At 45.4% G+C, this 16796-nt stretch overlaps 2 protein-coding genes across 2 annotated transcripts; one reads left to right on the forward strand and one right to left on the reverse strand.

The window, feature by feature from the left end:
* The first annotated feature begins 6548 nt into the window (after nucleotides 1-6548).
* LOC117147458 (uncharacterized protein CG3556) lies at nucleotides 6549-10313 on the forward strand. The gene is made up of 6 exons (XM_033314348.1): nucleotides 6549-6890; nucleotides 7563-8947; nucleotides 9129-9324; nucleotides 9393-9470; nucleotides 9529-9611; nucleotides 9790-10313. Exons 2-6 carry the CDS (start codon nucleotides 7576-7578, stop codon nucleotides 9849-9851), a joined length of 1791 nt encoding a protein of 596 aa, XP_033170239.1. The 5' UTR covers nucleotides 6549-6890; nucleotides 7563-7575; the 3' UTR covers nucleotides 9852-10313.
* A 1916-nt stretch (nucleotides 10314-12229) lies between these two features.
* On the reverse strand, nucleotides 12230-16794 carry LOC117147455 (AP-3 complex subunit beta-2). The gene is made up of 4 exons (XM_033314340.1): nucleotides 15838-16794; nucleotides 14951-15779; nucleotides 13665-14885; nucleotides 12230-13608 (listed from the first exon to the last, which is right to left on the reverse strand). The coding sequence occupies exons 1-4, from the start codon at nucleotides 16477-16479 to the stop codon at nucleotides 12821-12823; spliced, it is 3480 nt and encodes a 1159-aa protein (XP_033170231.1). The 5' UTR covers nucleotides 16480-16794; the 3' UTR covers nucleotides 12230-12820.
* Nucleotides 16795-16796: the final 2 nt, after the last annotated feature.

Raw genomic sequence — 16796 nt, forward strand, 5'->3', positions numbered from 1 at the left:
ACTCCCAACCCTTGGAATGGCAGCCATCTTAGCCAGGAATCACTCTGTAAAGGCCTCGTTTTCGAACCAGGCAGTCATAGTCATTCACATACATTCAAGTGGGCTCCCTCATCCCCATTAACTCCCCTGTTCCATAAGCCACATTTTACCCCCTTTTGTACCCTACTTAGAACCTCCCCCCCTCCAACTTTTCACCCCTGTCAACAAATCGCATTCATGACATTTTCTTGCATTGACTGGGCCACCAGTTGCGATTTCTTGTGGGCGGGGTTGGAATAAAGGGGGCCAAATGGGGGGCTGTTTTATTTATTATTTGTTGTCGTCATCATTAGTTGTTGTTGTTCTCGTTGTTGTTGCAACCGCCATTTGCCTTTTTAGCCGACTTGCAAGGGTTGGCTGCCTCAGATTTTGTAATGAGTCAAATTGTGGAGCGTGGTGGGGTTTTATGGCATTATTTAGGGGTACGAGCGCACCTGATGCCAGGCATTCAGGTGGAGTTGACTTGGCTTGGCTTTAGCTTTGGCGCACTTGACGCGTTTTATAATTTCCGCAAATAACAAACGGCTTAATTTGCGCATATTTCCGTTTGGATTTGCACGACTCGAGTGCCGATGGCGGTTATTATTATTTTCTCTTTTTTCTTTTCCTTTTTGTGTTAGCATTAAGGGCAGTATTTGCACAGAAGAGGGTGGGGTCATTCAATATGATATATTTCTATATAATATCAATAAAGAAATGAGTGCCAACGATGTTATGTAGCCACATTTTCGTAGACAGCTAATTTGATTGATATCATTTTTATTTGCAAAAATCATGTTTCTTGTTGCGTATTTTTTTTGAAATTTTCATATTTCAATCAAACCGATTTCAAGCCATCAATTATGCAACTTGCAATAAGTTGATGCTAAAATCTTTTTTCGAGTGCAGCATCGTCACCCAACTCGACCACGTTGGTGACATCCTTCAGCATGTGGATGCTCCTGTGACAAAAAGCCTTTCAACGTCGTTAGCTTAATAACTGTCAAGTTGATGTACGTATGATGAAAGGGGTCTGGTCTAGGGGGCGTGGCCTGCCCACTTTTTTTTCGTTATCTGTTTTTGCACATATTCTTTAGCTTTGGCTGCTGATTCTACGGCTTTTGCTGCTTCTTTCCGCACTTTGCAGTCAAGCCACATAATTACAGCAACAAGAGGAGCACCAGCCCCACCACCTCCTACACCACCCACATGTGCAAGTGGGTGCAAATGAGGGAGGGGGCGATGCCAGGGGTTATCCATTCAAAGGACATGTGCCAATATGACGAAATGCGGTTGCCTGCACACAGAAAAGAAGGGAAACGTCGAAGGAGAGACAAGATTTATATGGTATATTATCAGTTGCAAAAGTACCCTTTCCAAAATCCTCGAAAATTAATTATATTTCATAGTTCAAACCACAAAATATATTTAATTAAGCGAGATATTACATTTGGTAAGATTTCACATTCTGAGTCTCTTTACTTTCATTCTTCTTCAAATATTTTATACCACAATTCAAACTGTATTTTCCAGAACTTGTCTTAAAAATTTAGTTTTTGTAAGGTAAAAATCTTTCATCTCAGAATATTTTCGAAAAGGTTTTCAAAAAAGGAGAAGCACGAAATTGAGGACGCTGTAGAAGGACTGAGAGTGCGGTTCAGTCCCTAGAAATGTGTGAGTGCCATTGATGTTTGTTGGGCGGAATCGGATGGAATGGGTGTTTGTGTCCCCTTCCCCCGCATCCCCTTTGGCAATCCTCGACCTCGGCGGTCTCATTTGCTCGAGTGGCAGCCAAAACAAAAGATTTCTACTTGCTGCACCTTATCATCTCGACATTCTTTTCTTTTTTCTTTCGTTTTTTCTTCCGTTTTTTTTTTGCCCAGCCCCGAATGACATTTTGCACTTTATTAAAACCATATCAACGAAGCGGAAAAGTCAAATGCAATGCTGATTAGCCCTGCGATGGATGGGGTGGTAGGTGGTGGGCGGATTTGGCCACATTTGGCCTTGCGGTTGACAAGCTGTGGAAATTGGCGCTTGATGGCGTCCTTAACGGAAACTGTTTAATGGCCAAATAGGGTTTTCTGCCAAGAGACTAAGAGGCAAAGAGGTTGAAAATCAAGTAAAAATTGCAATTCATTCGAGTTTACAGCAAAAAGCGATTGAAAAGCGTTGGGGGAAATGCCCAAAATTACCTAAACTCAAGATAGGAACTAAATGAATGAACAGTAGGTAGATTAAGAAAAATAAGGTTTTGAAAAAAAAGTAAATTCAAGAGCATTTATAAGCGATGTTTTAGGATACCTATATCCAATTCTAGGAATAAAATACTTAATTAAGGACCTGAGCATTCTTTAAAGTTTCGCTTCAGAGCCGAAGGTCCTGCTAAGTCGAAACTTTTCCCGCTGTTAGGTATATTAAAAAAATGCTATCTTCAACCGAAACAGCAAACAAACAGAAAAAAGACGGCTGGCAAACAAAAAAATGGAGCAGGCAAAGGTAAAGGCAAACAAAAATAGATAGAAGGCGAAATATGTGGGGGGGTTGCTGGTGGTGGGCGATTTACTACCTGTCGCTGAGACAGGACAACTGCCATCCGAGAGGACAAGCTGGACTGCAAGGACATCGGGCCAGCCAGGCGTCCATTGCCACCAACACCACAAGATACAGCTGCCGTACATAAGGCCCATGCTATGTACTAGGCCTCCCCCCCAAAAAAAAGAATACAACAAATTCCAGAAAAAATATATTTCACTAGGGGAGCAGCAGACAGGTGAGCACAACAACACCTGAAGGATCCCAGCGTCGGCGGTGGGGCGGGAGCAGGCGTAGCAGGACGATGTGGAAGGACGCCAGATGACAGGACACCGAAAAAAGAGCGACTTACCGTCGGCGCCCAAATGCACAGAGAGAAAATGTGGAGACTACAAACTTAATAAAAATATTTAACTATAAAGTTTCTTAGAATGCATATTTTGGTTTCTGAAAAGTAAATTGAATGTTTGCAAGCGATAACTTTCGATCTGAAAACAATCCTAGCAAGCTGCAAACTAGATTTCCCAAGGTGTCGACTTCCTGGCGGCCTCTCCATGGCCATGGCCAAAAAAGTGGGTCCAGTGGGGCAGGGGCGCGGATTGCAGGAGCGGAATGGCAAAGGGATCTGAAACTGGGATGCGAATCGGTGGCCTGCGGACTGAGAAGGGGTGGTCCTTAGCCACCCCAGACACTGGGCGTGTATATATACGTATCGTACAGCGTTTACAGCCCTATGTGTGCAGAGGGTTGCTATATAAGCCCATATACACATATACATACATGTATAGGTGTGTATATACAGGGGAGGTTTCCGTTTCGAAAAAGCGAGGCAAAGTAAAGCGCTATAAGAGCAAATATGGCTGCCAACACCCGAATTCGACACGTAAAGTGACGCGTTAGCTGCGTTGCTATGACAACCCAAAAGGCCTCCTGGCTTTCCCCGGAAAACCTGCTCCACCCACCCGAATAAAAACGCTGGAATATCGGACGAACAAAAAAAGAATGAAAAGCAGATCCCAAGATATAAGAGCAAAGAAAATGGCACGGCTTTTTCAGGGTTTTCTTTTCGATTTTTTTTTTGATTTTGAGGGGGTTTCCCTTTGAACTGCACGGCACGTAAATAAAGTTGATGCGGCGGTCTATATTGGTGGGTCATCGGATTTCGTTTAATGAGATTTTCCATACACGTCGTCGCCAGTCAGGTGAAAAAGAAGAAGAAGACGTTGGATACTGAAAAGGGTCCCCGAATTGGAAAAGTTCACCATGGTGACGCGAATTTCCCGGGGGAGCAGACGAACGCTGCTCTCCAATTCTCTGGGGAAATTCACATGGAGTGCGAACAATTGAAAGTACACACCACAATTCTTGGGTCAGTTAAATAAAAGCATTTGCCGTCTTAATTAGATGGATTTGGATGCATTTCACCCTCGACTTCTTTTATGTAAGTAATATCCGAGGGATTTCGATTAAATCCATGCCGTTGACAGAAGATCTTAAATATAATATTATAGGTCTTCATAAATGCGAATGTGGTTCGCTTTAGTAAGAACGTAAAAAGTAACGTAATAAGAGCTAATAAAAGTTAAAATAGTTGTTATATTTTTATATATACATATATATATGTTTATAATTGGTGAATCCAAGTGAAAAATGTTATTCTCGTTCACATTTTCCGCGAAAATGTAATACGCTAATAAACAACCACCACAAAATGGCATCCCTCATGGATCATGTTAATTTAAATTTCCCCGAGCTACCTTCACTTTTGACACGGTTTTTTTTATACATCCTGGCGCTCCCTCGAGCGGGAATTAACCCAAATTGCTGATATGTTCGTGGTACATGGAATACAAGCTACTGAATACAAAATACGAAACACAAAAGGCTGCGCAGGGTGCAATCCATTCAAATCAAGCGAATCGGGCGAATTTAACAAAATCCGGACGCAGTTCGCTGCACTCCGAGGATTTTTAGCTTCCTTTATTTTTGTTGTCGGTTACCCATCTCGTGTGTTTTATTTATTTTTTTTTTTTATCGACGCTCATCTGTCTGTCTGAACTGAGAATTTCCAGCTCGCCCCCTGGAAAACAATTGTTTCGATTGCGCAAAACGTGAATTTCGTTAGCGATCCGTTGGGATAATAGCTCAAGGCTGTATGGCTCTATTGTGTTGCCCAGAGAAATCTCAGCGCGGGACTTGAATAAACATTTTGTCGGCTAAGCAAACAAAGTAATTGGGTTGCCAAATATTGCGCAGGGATCTCCGATCTTCTTCACTACACATATATGTATTTCTCCTTTCGTTGGAGATCAAGATCTCAGACTCCAGACTTCGATAAAGCGAACCGACTCGAAGGTGCATCCTCTCTTCTTTTTTTTTTTTTTTGAGTCGGCGGAAACAGACAATTGTCCTGGCTCAAAGGAAAGTAAAGGGCACTCTCCTCATTTACTAAGTAGAGATCTAGGAACCTAAGCCGAAAAGTTAAGTAGCTGCGATCGCCGCTTTTAGATGGATCGATTTACGAATGCCGAGATACGAAAGAGTTGTTCGGGGATTACTTTCAAATACCCTCAGATCCCCGATCTCCGATCTCAGATCTGTCAAATTGTGCGTGGGCTAATATGGAGTCCAAAATCAAGGTGTTGCGCCAGCTGTCGCTCATTCAGAAAGTCGCCGACCTAGAGGATTCCGCTTCTGTTTTTGTTTTTTTGAGTTTGGGTTTGGGTTTGGGTTTGGGGGTTCGAGAACCGTCCGAGAAGTTTGACAAAAGCTCAGGGACCGACGCTTTGAAGTGACCGACAATGCCGATACACCTGGCGAAAAATATAAGTGAGAAATGTGAACTTAACTTAAATTAATGCTGTCGCATAAATATACATATAACTCTTTTGTATGTGTAATGATTACACTTTTTTAAATTGCTTGGTAACTCCTCTTTTTTTTGCGTTGCCTTATAACTCATTTAATATTGAGCACTTCCTGTAGCTGAGCTGTAATATCCTTTGGCTCCTTTGGGTCACTTCATCCGGAGCTGCACGAAATTAGCTCACTTCAAAGTTCGAACATTTCCTTTTGGGCGTGAGTGTGTGATTCGGCAGGACTCTTGAGGCTCAAAATGCCGGCAAAGGGGGACGCCTGTCATAACTGCACAATGGGACGAGGGACGCGAATCGCAGGACTCACAGGGCTCGCTCGCAGACTTCCTTTCATTGTTCGAATCGCTCTGGAGCGGATTCCCCATATAGATTTCATTCCGCTCAACAGAGGTAACCGATACGGATGCTTGTTCTTTTAATTGCTCGGGCGAAAACGATAGGCAATCATCATCCACTGAATCAGAATCTGCATTTGAATCTGGATCGGGATTGGGATCGGCAATCTGAAATCAGGAACCAAGAATCAGGATGCGGGGCAGCGGCGTCCATTTGGCGTCGACTGTTGGCGGTCGGCGGCATTTTGATTGTCGGCTTTTGCGGCCGGCACAAAGTATATCGAATTACATATCCAGCTAGTCCATCCAACTGACTGTATGACTAAAGAGCTGATGGACGGAGAGTCACTTTTATCCCGAAAAAGAAGGGGGCAACATCCTCACTCGTTCCATGTGCGCATATATGCTAGTAGTATGTTAGTACAAATTGTTATATTAAAAAAACTCGTAATTACCCAGCAATACTTATGTATATTATGCATAAAATTACTTTTGTTTATAATTTTCTGAACACTTTCCGCCAACTTTCAAACGATTCGTTGAACAACGACCCTGTCTTTCCCAAAAAAAAAACCGCTAACAGCGCCATCTAACGGGCCATAGCACAAGCTGCGCCTCAGCCAAGTTGCAAAACCAATTTAATGTAGACCGCCACCCAGGGCTGCATCGCCAAGCCAATCGCCAATCGATTTCTTATCGGCCATTTTAAACATTTACTTGTAAGCTTTTGTCCTTTTTTAGACAATTCAAGCTTTAGAAAACCTGGCAGCCCTGCAAGGAACGGTCTGAGAACATTGAAAATCAAAAAATCGCAGGCGAAAAACGCGAATATCGAAACGTCCGTCGCCCCGCCCGCAAAAAAACGCGAAATCTAACACCGAAACCGAAATAGTAGATAATTAAGGGTATATTCCCTCGAAGCGACAGAAAAGCGGGCGAAAAAGGATAAAAATTCTAGACTTTCAAGTGTGTCACAATCGAACAAAGGCGAGAAGTCGGATTACGGATTACATAGAACTTTATATACATTTGTATACGTGTATATAGATTGCATATAGGCTGATAACGGGACTTCATTTGCCCTTTATCCTTGGCGGCTCGGCCTTTGTTGTTATTGTATTATTATGTAAGCTTTTTGGAGTGTGTTGTGCTGTTGTTGTTGTCGCAATGAACTCTTTATTGTCAAAGGCAATTGAACGTTCGCAGCTGCCGCACACCACGCCCCCTTACGCCCAAGCCACTCACCACCCACTCACTCATCGCCCACTTTCCATCCCCCACAAACACACACACAAATGCACACAAACACGCACGCACGAATACAAGCGCATACGCAGGACACGAAAGTCCTTTGTCTAAAAGCCAAGTTGTTGCTGTTGCACTTATTTGATGTGATGACTAAGTGCTCTTTTTTCGTTTATTTGTTGTTCAAAATAGACGTTGGGCGATATCGATCGCCAGGTTTGCCAATTATCGATAAGTCGCATGACGTGTTTCCTGCGAAATTCAGTTCAAGGCAACGCCTCGAGTCCTGCGTCTCCGCTTTGTGCTCATCATTCGTTACCCATCCTTCATTTTCCCTCCCCCTTTTTGCTTAATAACAACATCTATTCTGACATCAAACTATAATTGAATTTGCGAAACCGATACCTTGGGCACGCTAAGTCGATTATTTCGATAGAAGCGATTTTTGTTTAAGGTTGAAATTTTAAAATTGAATCTATTCAGACACCCTAATTATACAAGCAATGATTAAATATCCCTTGGAAGATAAACCAATCCTTTTCTTTACTTTTAGAATTCTCTTCAGGATGTTGTCGCTGTCGTCGCCGCCGTGGCTCTTGCTCTTCGTCCTTTTCTTCTGTGCAAATGGCTCGGCAACAGTGGTTTCCTTGGCGGAGAATGTGACTCTGGCGACGTTACCATCCACCTCGCCAATTTCCGTGAGCTTTAGCACGACCTCCTCGGTGGTGGCGCCCATTTCCACCGAATTGGAGAATCAAACAGCCAGCAGCAGCAGCAACCTTAATACAAACAACGAAGCCAGCGATGAGCAAACTGGCAATAGCAACAGCAACACGAGCAGTCACAGCAGAAACATCAGTGGCTTGCCCAGCAGCAACAGCAACATTGACAATGTCAACACCAACTCCAGTTCAGTTTCCTCTTTGAGTACAACGACAGCTGCCATTTCTGGTGTAGATCAGCAGGAGTCCCTCATCCTGGCAACTCCCACCGCCCTGAATGGCAGTGGTACACCCCCCGAGCATCAGACAATTGGTCAGGCACCACCCACAAAGGGGGAACAGGAGGCCATCCTGCGAGCTTTGGATTGGCTCAAGGAGAAGAGGGCTTCGGACTACGGCTGGGGCAACGATACCCATGTGGTTATACTGGCCAAGGAGCTGTCCGGCGGCCGAGATCCCAACGATAGTGTGGATGGTCATGTGCAGGTCATCCAAGAGCTGGAGGATACGCTATCCGTGAAGGAAATGGAGATCGAGATCCTGGCCATGCTGGATCGCCATCATACACTCCCAAAGCCCCTGGATCTCGACAAGCTGGCCAGATACGTCCTGGCCTTGGGTTCCCTGTGCAAGGACCCGAAGCACTTCCATGGCCACGACCTGGTGGCCACACTGCAGCATCATGAGCCGGCCCAGGATATTGAGTTCGCACTGACCACTCTGTCGGCCTGCAGTTCGGCGGCCCATGTACGGAAACGCCAGATCCGACGGCTACTGGACATTGCCAGCGGAGTGACGGACCAGAGCGTTGATGCCATTGCCATGGTGATCCTAGCCTTGCGATGCATCGTCACCGATCATCGCCATCGACATCTGCAACACTTTGTCCGACGACCGGCGAGGGGACTGGCCAGTCTGCAGGATCAGCGCGGCAGTTTCGGATCGCTTAGGAGCACAGCACTCGCCATGCAGGCTCTACAGGATTTGGAGTACGATCCGGCTGGACATTGGAACCGCACAGCCGCCTCGCGCTACATCCTGAGTCGCCAGCGAGCGGATGGAGGATGGAGCGAGGAACCGCTGCAGGATGGCCAGGAACCCGACATCGGTGTGGGCCTCACGGCGGACATCATCCTCGCTTTGGGCTGGAAGGGATTGGGTGCAGTGCGTGCACTGCAGTGCGACCATGTGATACGCGAAAGCAGTGATCCTACGGGTGAGTACGGTCTCTGGGGTCACATACATAGATTAAACAATAGGTAAGAATGGATTAGAGGATGAATCTCCGCACCATTAAGCTCAGCATTAGGGTACAGAGGTAGAGATTTGGGTCACCATTTTATCCATGTATCTACTAAAAGGTTACACTGTACTGTACTATCTATTTTCCCGCACAGAGAACGGCGAGCCAAAGCTGGCGGTGCCCTTCGGACTTAGTTCCTCTGCAGAAGAGTCGGATGCCAAGAACATCTCCTACACGTACACACTTTGGGTGGGATCCAATGTGACCGAGTCCTTCTCCCTGTCACTCGTCTCACCCAAGAACACCAGCTTCTTTAAGGCCATGACCCAAGCGGCCGAAATGGATCCCAGGTAAAACAGCAATTCAATCAATATTCTGCACCATTCTGATTCATACTACAATCATTATTATCTTTCAGATTTATTTTCGAGGCGCGTGAATGGCCCAATGGTCACTATGTGCACACCCTGTATGGCAAAAAGGAGGAGCCTCGAGGGTGAGTATTACCTACAATCGTACTATAAATGGCATATATTTACAAACTGATTGTTTAGGTATCACTACTGGCTGCTTTATCGATTGCCAGAGTTGCCCGATCCCAATAATACGCCCGGGAATCAGCTTATTGCGCCTGTTGGTAAGTTTGGATTTGGATTCGGGATTATAGTGAAAGATCTCTGACGCAAATGAATATCTTTGGTATTTTGCGATTCGTAAACAATTCATTAGATATTCAATTGTAGAGTCAGAGAGGTTTCACTGTAATTAATGGTGCTTACCCGAACTGGCGGTAATTTCGATGCGAACTCTTGCAGGTGTGGACGAGCTAATGGTCGAGGATGGGGAGCACTATCTTTACTGGTACAAGAAGCTCTAAGCACGCGGCCTTAGACGGAGCTGCAGTTTAACCCACTAAGCAAAGTCGATAAACACCCGGTGCTATTGGACTATATTTATTATATATATGGCCATAGTCACGTCTCACACACACACAACACACACGCAACAAGCAAAAAGGCACTTACACTCGCACAGGAATAGCTGTATGCTTCACAGTACAGCTATTCCTGAGTAAGTGCATATATAACTGCATAATAATGGCGTAATCAAAAAAAAAAAACAAACAATAACAAAAAAAAGGAAAAAAGAACACCCAAAACAATACACAGAAAATCACAAGAAAGAGTGAAAGATCGGTGAAAGGAGGTAAACTGTGGAAGCCCAGATTTCCAAGGGATAACTAGGATATAACACCGTAATAGTTAATTGCTTTAGACCTCACAACTGATCTCGATTCGGAGCACCTCAGGCTAATACTTATGCATAATAATTAAAAAAAGAACGATAACAAAGAAAAAGGAAGAGAGAGTGATAAAACCAAAAACTTAACGACTTAAATGCACTAACAACAGGCATCGAACGGTTAGCCGTTGACTAACGGTAGCAATCCGTCCGTTTTAGGCCCTCTCAATGCTTCGCTTCGCAGCTATCGATGCTTATCGATTATATAGTCTCGGTAATCGAGCCATAATCGAAAAAATCGTTTGTGCGATAAGCGATAACTATTTCGTTGCCCATTTAAGACACCCAAAGAAGAAAACAAAACCAAACCAATGCTTTATATGTTATTGAAGTTAGAGAGTAGGGAAGGAAAGGACGATTTGAATGATCCGCCGGATCTGATGAATCTGAAGGTAGACAAAACGGGAGAGGTGGAGAAAGCGGCCATCGAGCTAGTCCAAGCGAAGCATGTTATACCAAACACCGTACGTAACAATAAGTGATTGAAAATCATCCTTAGACATACACACATACTGCATAAATCGATATATACATCTTGCATATACATTTAAAAGAAAAAACTAAACAAAAAAATGGAAAAAAACTAGTTTTATATGAAGTTAAGCGAACGAAGGCCGTGGCATATTATATAACGTGTATACAGAATAGCGAAAACGAGAAGAGAACGATACTACCCCAGGACACTATATACAAACGCTCTACTATATGCCTGTCAAGAACTACTCACATCCCATTATTACAGCATACATACCCATGCCATATTACACAAAATTACATTAATGCATACATACTATTCGTACATACATGCTATCTATCCCCTAATCATACATAATATAGCATCCCAAAACCCCATATTTCTTCACTTATCACTCGGAACTTTCAAGCCGTTGATCTTAAAGCCTAGCCTAACCGAAAACTACAACTACTAAAACTACTACTTGAGATCTTTAAGTGCAGCAGCGAATCCAAAACTAAACTAAACATTACTAACCTAGCGATCTAACTAACTCGTTTATATTGATAAGCATGAAATTGAGCTTTTTAATTGTGCAGAACCCAAATTAGAACACAAAGAAATACAGCTACAAAATACACCGACACCGACACCTAGAACACAGATGGATTTGGAGAAAGCAGCGTAGGATTTGAGGAATGAGTGATGTATGTTCTTCTATAACCCAGCATGTCAGTATGTCCCCCCTACTTCTATGATTTCCCACGGAGCTATTTTGAAGTGCCCCCGACTTTCAAGCGACAGCAGCAGGATATTGATACCACAAATGCAGAAGTCAACTCGAATTTCAAGGAATTGAACCTATTAGAATTCGATTCGATTCTTTTGCATTTCAAAGTTTGCCCTTGCTGACTTCTTATATTCTGTTTGGTGAGTGGAGAAAGTAACAAGAACAAGCGTGAATAAACATCAAAATAATTGAAAACTTTTGGAGAAAGCATTTTTACTTGACATGTGCGGGCGTATTAAACCACTTGATTGGGTTAATTCCAAACAGGTAAGGCGTTCTCAATTTTAAAATGTAAGCTTTTATTTCAGCTTTTCAATGCGGAGATTCAGCTCATTTGTTTCAGGCAGATTAACAGTTTAGTTTTATTATTATACGTTTCATTTGTTCACTTTACTTTGCCAGAATTTGCGCTGTTTATTGTATGAATATAATATATAATATATAGATTCGATATTCGTTTGTCTTTGCTACGATTTGAAGAAGGCCGCATAGAGCACGAAGGCAACAGATTTACAACATCAAACACTTTACAAATACGTTTCGATTACTCATACACACACATTACACACACGCCTAGCTAAGTAGGATGGATTGGGGGATAGGATTTTTTTGGATCGGCAACAATTCGAGTTCAATCAATCAATACCTCATTTCATTTGGAATTTTTTGTGGTTGCAGTTTGTATATAGGAATATTAAAAGCGTTAGGATCATGATTCATTTATATTTGGGCGGGGCGGTTGGTAATCCTTGAATGATTTTCGATTTGGATATGAAAGCTACACTAATCTCAAGTTGTGTTCAGCCATTCATAAAAGGAAATGGTGACTCTTTTATGCAAAATATCTCAGTATAAGCGGATACAAATATATAGGAAGTTGTGTTTTTCCCATTTCAATAAGTTTCATTACGAATTTGCGAAAGTGTATAACAATAAATATAGTTTTGTAGCATTTACATAATAGTTTGCATCACTTTTCATTCAGTTTTCAACAAGTTAAAGGATAATACAGATGGAATTGCAATTTAAATTAGTGTTGGATTTCGATCCCACTTGAACACTTAACTTGCATCTGTTACACTGCACATTTACATATAATCTCTCGAAAATGGAATTTAAAACCTGTAATCTCAGCTGTTATCAGCCAATTTCAAAGATTACGTTCTCCCCGCCCTTTGCAAGTGTATAGCTAAATATGAATGCTATGTTTACGTAGTGAGGCGGCTTTGCCTTGTTCTCAGTTGAGTAGCCCTGCTCCAGGGGATTCCCCTCCTCCTCCTGCTGTCTCGCTCGGTTTCGCTCACATGGCGAAACTGAGCTGCAGAGCATTGCGCAGCTCGTTGAGCACCATGGATCCAATGACCATTTTCTCGCAGTTTACCAGCAGCGTGAGGGCATCCTCTGTTTTCCAGTCGAGGGTGAGCAGCACGAGGCTTTTGGAGCTCAGGGTTTGGCCAGCGAAACAGTGTAGCTGGCCGCTGGAAGAACTGTGCGTATGCGCCACGTTGATGGACTCGAAAACCTTTTGCCGCAAAGCGGCCACATCGATTAGATCCTGCCTCAGGCCACGCAACTCGCACTGGTGCTCGTTCATTCCACGCAGCTTGGCCCGCTCCTCGCGATGACAGCTCTCGCCGATCTGGACGGATCTCACCAGCTCGCCCACCGGCGGCTTCAATTGCAGTCGTGAACTGCCGGCACTTGACAGAAGCTCTAGGTCTACAGCATGCGTCGAATCATTGAAATCGACGCCCAGCACTCCACTCGCTGTTTGTTGGGGCTGGAGAACAGTGATGGGCGCAAACTCATTCAATTGCATGCCCGCCGGCAGAGTTGTTTGGCCCAGACGAATGGCCGTAATCTCTTTTTCGCCACGATTCTGGAACTGCAGCTCGATGGAGCACATGCTCGAGGAGTAGAGATGCGGGGAGCGGGTGAAACGGTAGGCCAAATGCAGCCCATGGCCACTGACCTTGTTAAGCAGCTCCTTGTGCTTGAACTCGATGTGCGAGGGACCCACCAATTCCACCCGATTGCGGGCGTGCTGCGGCTGCAGTGGCGCCGCCTGTCCAGCCATCATTGGTGTGCCTATTGAAGAATTAAATAAAATAAGAAGAGCCTAATTTAGAGATGCATCTGCTTACCAGGCGTCAGGAATCCTCCCAGTGAGGGCGTCATCACGGGACCAATGGGCGGAATGTCATCCAAATCGAGTAGCAGGTCCAGATTGCTCTTGGCGGCCGTTTGCTCCGGCTGTTTCTCGTGCTTCGCTTTCAACTTCTCCGGCTTCGTGGCCGTGTCCGTTTTGGTTTCGTTATTTTTCACGTCATTATCGCTACCGGAAGCGCTGTCATCACTACTACTGCCACTGTACGCCGATGAATCCTCGCTGTCCGAAGTTCCTGACGAACCTGTCGCATTGTTATTGTTGTTTGTAGTTGCTTTTACCGGCGAAGAAGTAGCGGCCAGCTCATTGCTTCCAGCATCGATAAGCCGCTCCTTCAGCGAGGCAACCTTAGGCGGCTGCTGCTTTTGCACCTCCTCCTCCTCATCGCTGCTCCCGCTGCCATCGCTATCGGATTCACTGTCGCTAGTGCCGCTACCACTGCTGCTGCCTGATTCCGAGTACGCGGAAGACTTTTCGTCCGATTCAGACAGGAAGCCCTTCTCGCCACCAGCACCCTTTTCCTTACCGCCTTCCCGGCCGGATGTATCCTTGGAATGTCCAGAGGGTGAGTCCTCACCCGGCAGCTTGTCCTGCATAAATCCAGCTATATTGCGTACCGATGAGTCCGGTGGAATCACCGGAAAGGCGGGCAGTTCCTTGTAGCCAGCCGCTGGCATGTTTAGGTAGTGAGACAACGATCCTAACTGGAACGTGTTGCCATCGCGGTATTTACTCTCCGGCACCGGAGCCGGTTTGCTGGCGAGAAATACTTGGCGCGCATGCTGACTGAGCACCGAGCTCGTTCCGCTCGCCGGAAAGATAATTTGCCGCAGAAACCGGGCGCGATCGCGGACATCGTAGTTGGGATCGTAGCGGGCCAACGTAAAGACGTACTGACACAGCAACGACGTCTGCTCCGGATTGGTCAGATAGAGCTTAACGCCTAAGTTTAGGACCTGCAGCTTCACCACATCCTGCTCATCGACAAACGACTTGGCCATCTTGCGCAGCACATCCGGGGCAATCAGCGGCACCTTCTCGTTGTATTCGCCTATAAGCCAGATGATGGCTGCCCTAGCTGCAGGCACATTGATATAATCGATCAGTTTGGCCATCTGGGTGATAATCTCAAAGTGCTCGGCGGCTTTTGTTTGCAGAAGACGCTTAATCACCACCACACTCTCGGCCACCACGTGCTCTAAATGGAGTAACGGAATACTTATAAAATTAAAATACAAATGGCTAAAAGAAAGCTTAACGCACCGTCATGGTTGGACAGCAGATGAACCAGGCCACTCAAGCAGGTCTCGGTAACCTCCTTAATGCTAGATGCACATCGTCCAATGGCCTGAATCGTGGCCGCCACAAACGAACGATCGCTGCTGGAGATGTAGGTTTGAAATTCGCGCAGGATGAGCGAAATACTGCCCGCCGAGGCCAGATTGGTGAGAATATCCAGCTTGAGAAGCTTTATGTGCGTGGGATCGCTGGTGCGCACAAAGAACGACTTGAGGTGCGGCTCAAAGATCGCCTTTCGCTTGGTGGACATCGAGGCAATGCAATTGAGGACCACGCTCTGAACTTCTTTATGCGATCGAAGCAGTCGTATTAGTGCCTTGGCAATCAGTTGCACTTCGTTCTTGGGAGCCACATGATGATAGAGCTGCGCCACTGCCATCACCACGGAGGCATTTCGCGATTGGAGCAATGGTTTTGTTTGCCTCAGCAGCAGGCGATGGTCCACATCGATGTGGTAGCTGTTGCTCGGAGAACTGGGTGTTCTACTGCCATTTCCGCCACCATTGTTATTATTGTTCGTACGCGACTTGTTCTTTTCATCATCGCTACTGCCATCATCGCTGTGGGAAGAGGAGTGCGAGGATTCGTCGTAGAAGCGTTCATTAACCGGCGTTTCGCCCAGGCCATCGTTGACCAGATCCTCATCGTCCGCATTGGGATCAACGAACTGAGTGCGCGCGTAGCGGGTCAACATATTAATGATGATCACCTGACCCCATTCGTCCACATCCAGCAGGAAATTGCACAGCTTGCGGTAGTTCTTGTGTATCAAATCCACACGTTCCGGACAAACCTACGAATAAAGACCCATCGTATACAGAGGAAAATGGTTTACTTTTCTGCAGACCCACCTCATCGAAGGCCATCACCGCTGATCCCACCACAAGAGTAGTGCGATCCGATAAAAGCTTCTCAATGACCATGACCAGTTCATCCTTTTGATCCGCATCCAGGGAATACAACTTCGGGATGGCATGTGCCGCTGTTTTCCGCACATATGGACTCAAGTCCGCGGCACTATCCCGGATGGCCAGCATTACGATTGGCACAATCATGCTGACCCTTATGGAGGACAACACTCGCAGAGCCGAGGCGCGAATAAGTTGATTGGGGTCCTTGAGCGCCCTCTGAAATGTGGAAATGGATAGCAGGGCCAAGTCCTGCTGCTCCTCGGCGTATCTCACCAAATAGACGTAGACCAACTTCTTGACCTCGATGTTCTTGGACACCACATTCTTGACGACTGCCGGGAACAGATCACTGGCATCCCGTCCGCGGGCAATCATGCCAATGATGCGCTTCATGGCCTCCAGCTTGAGTCCATCCTTGTTGCTGTCCAACATTTGCTTGAGATCATCATGCTTGCGTCCGTCGGTTTGGAAAAAAGCTGCTCCGCTGGCAGGATCCGCTCCGAATTCGACGTCCAGTCCCATTTGGGGCCGCTCCACATATGTGGACATGGCGAAGGGATTGCTGGCCGAGTTCTGCTGCATTCTTGCAAAGATTTCCGCGGATTACCCAGATTTCGGTTGACCACTTGACCTTTTACTTTCCGTGCTGATGATTTTTTTTTTCCTTTTTTTTTTGTGTGGGAGTTGGCAGTTTTCCCTTTCTGTTTTTGCAAATGCCACCACTGTGAAACCTTCGTTCCGGATACCAAATCCTCAAGACGATCTAGTGGTCAGCTGCTCGTCCTGCCACGCAGCTTGCGAGTTTTGCAAGGGATACTTTTATTTATGCCGAAATTCTGACCAATTTTTGCATTTTTTTAGCTTTCTGTTTCCTAATGGTGGGCAACTGTCGATAGTCG

Source organism: Drosophila mauritiana, chromosome X (assembly GCF_004382145.1).
Source record: "Drosophila mauritiana strain mau12 chromosome X, ASM438214v1, whole genome shotgun sequence".
NCBI classification, from domain to species: Eukaryota; Metazoa; Arthropoda; class Insecta; order Diptera; family Drosophilidae; genus Drosophila; species Drosophila mauritiana.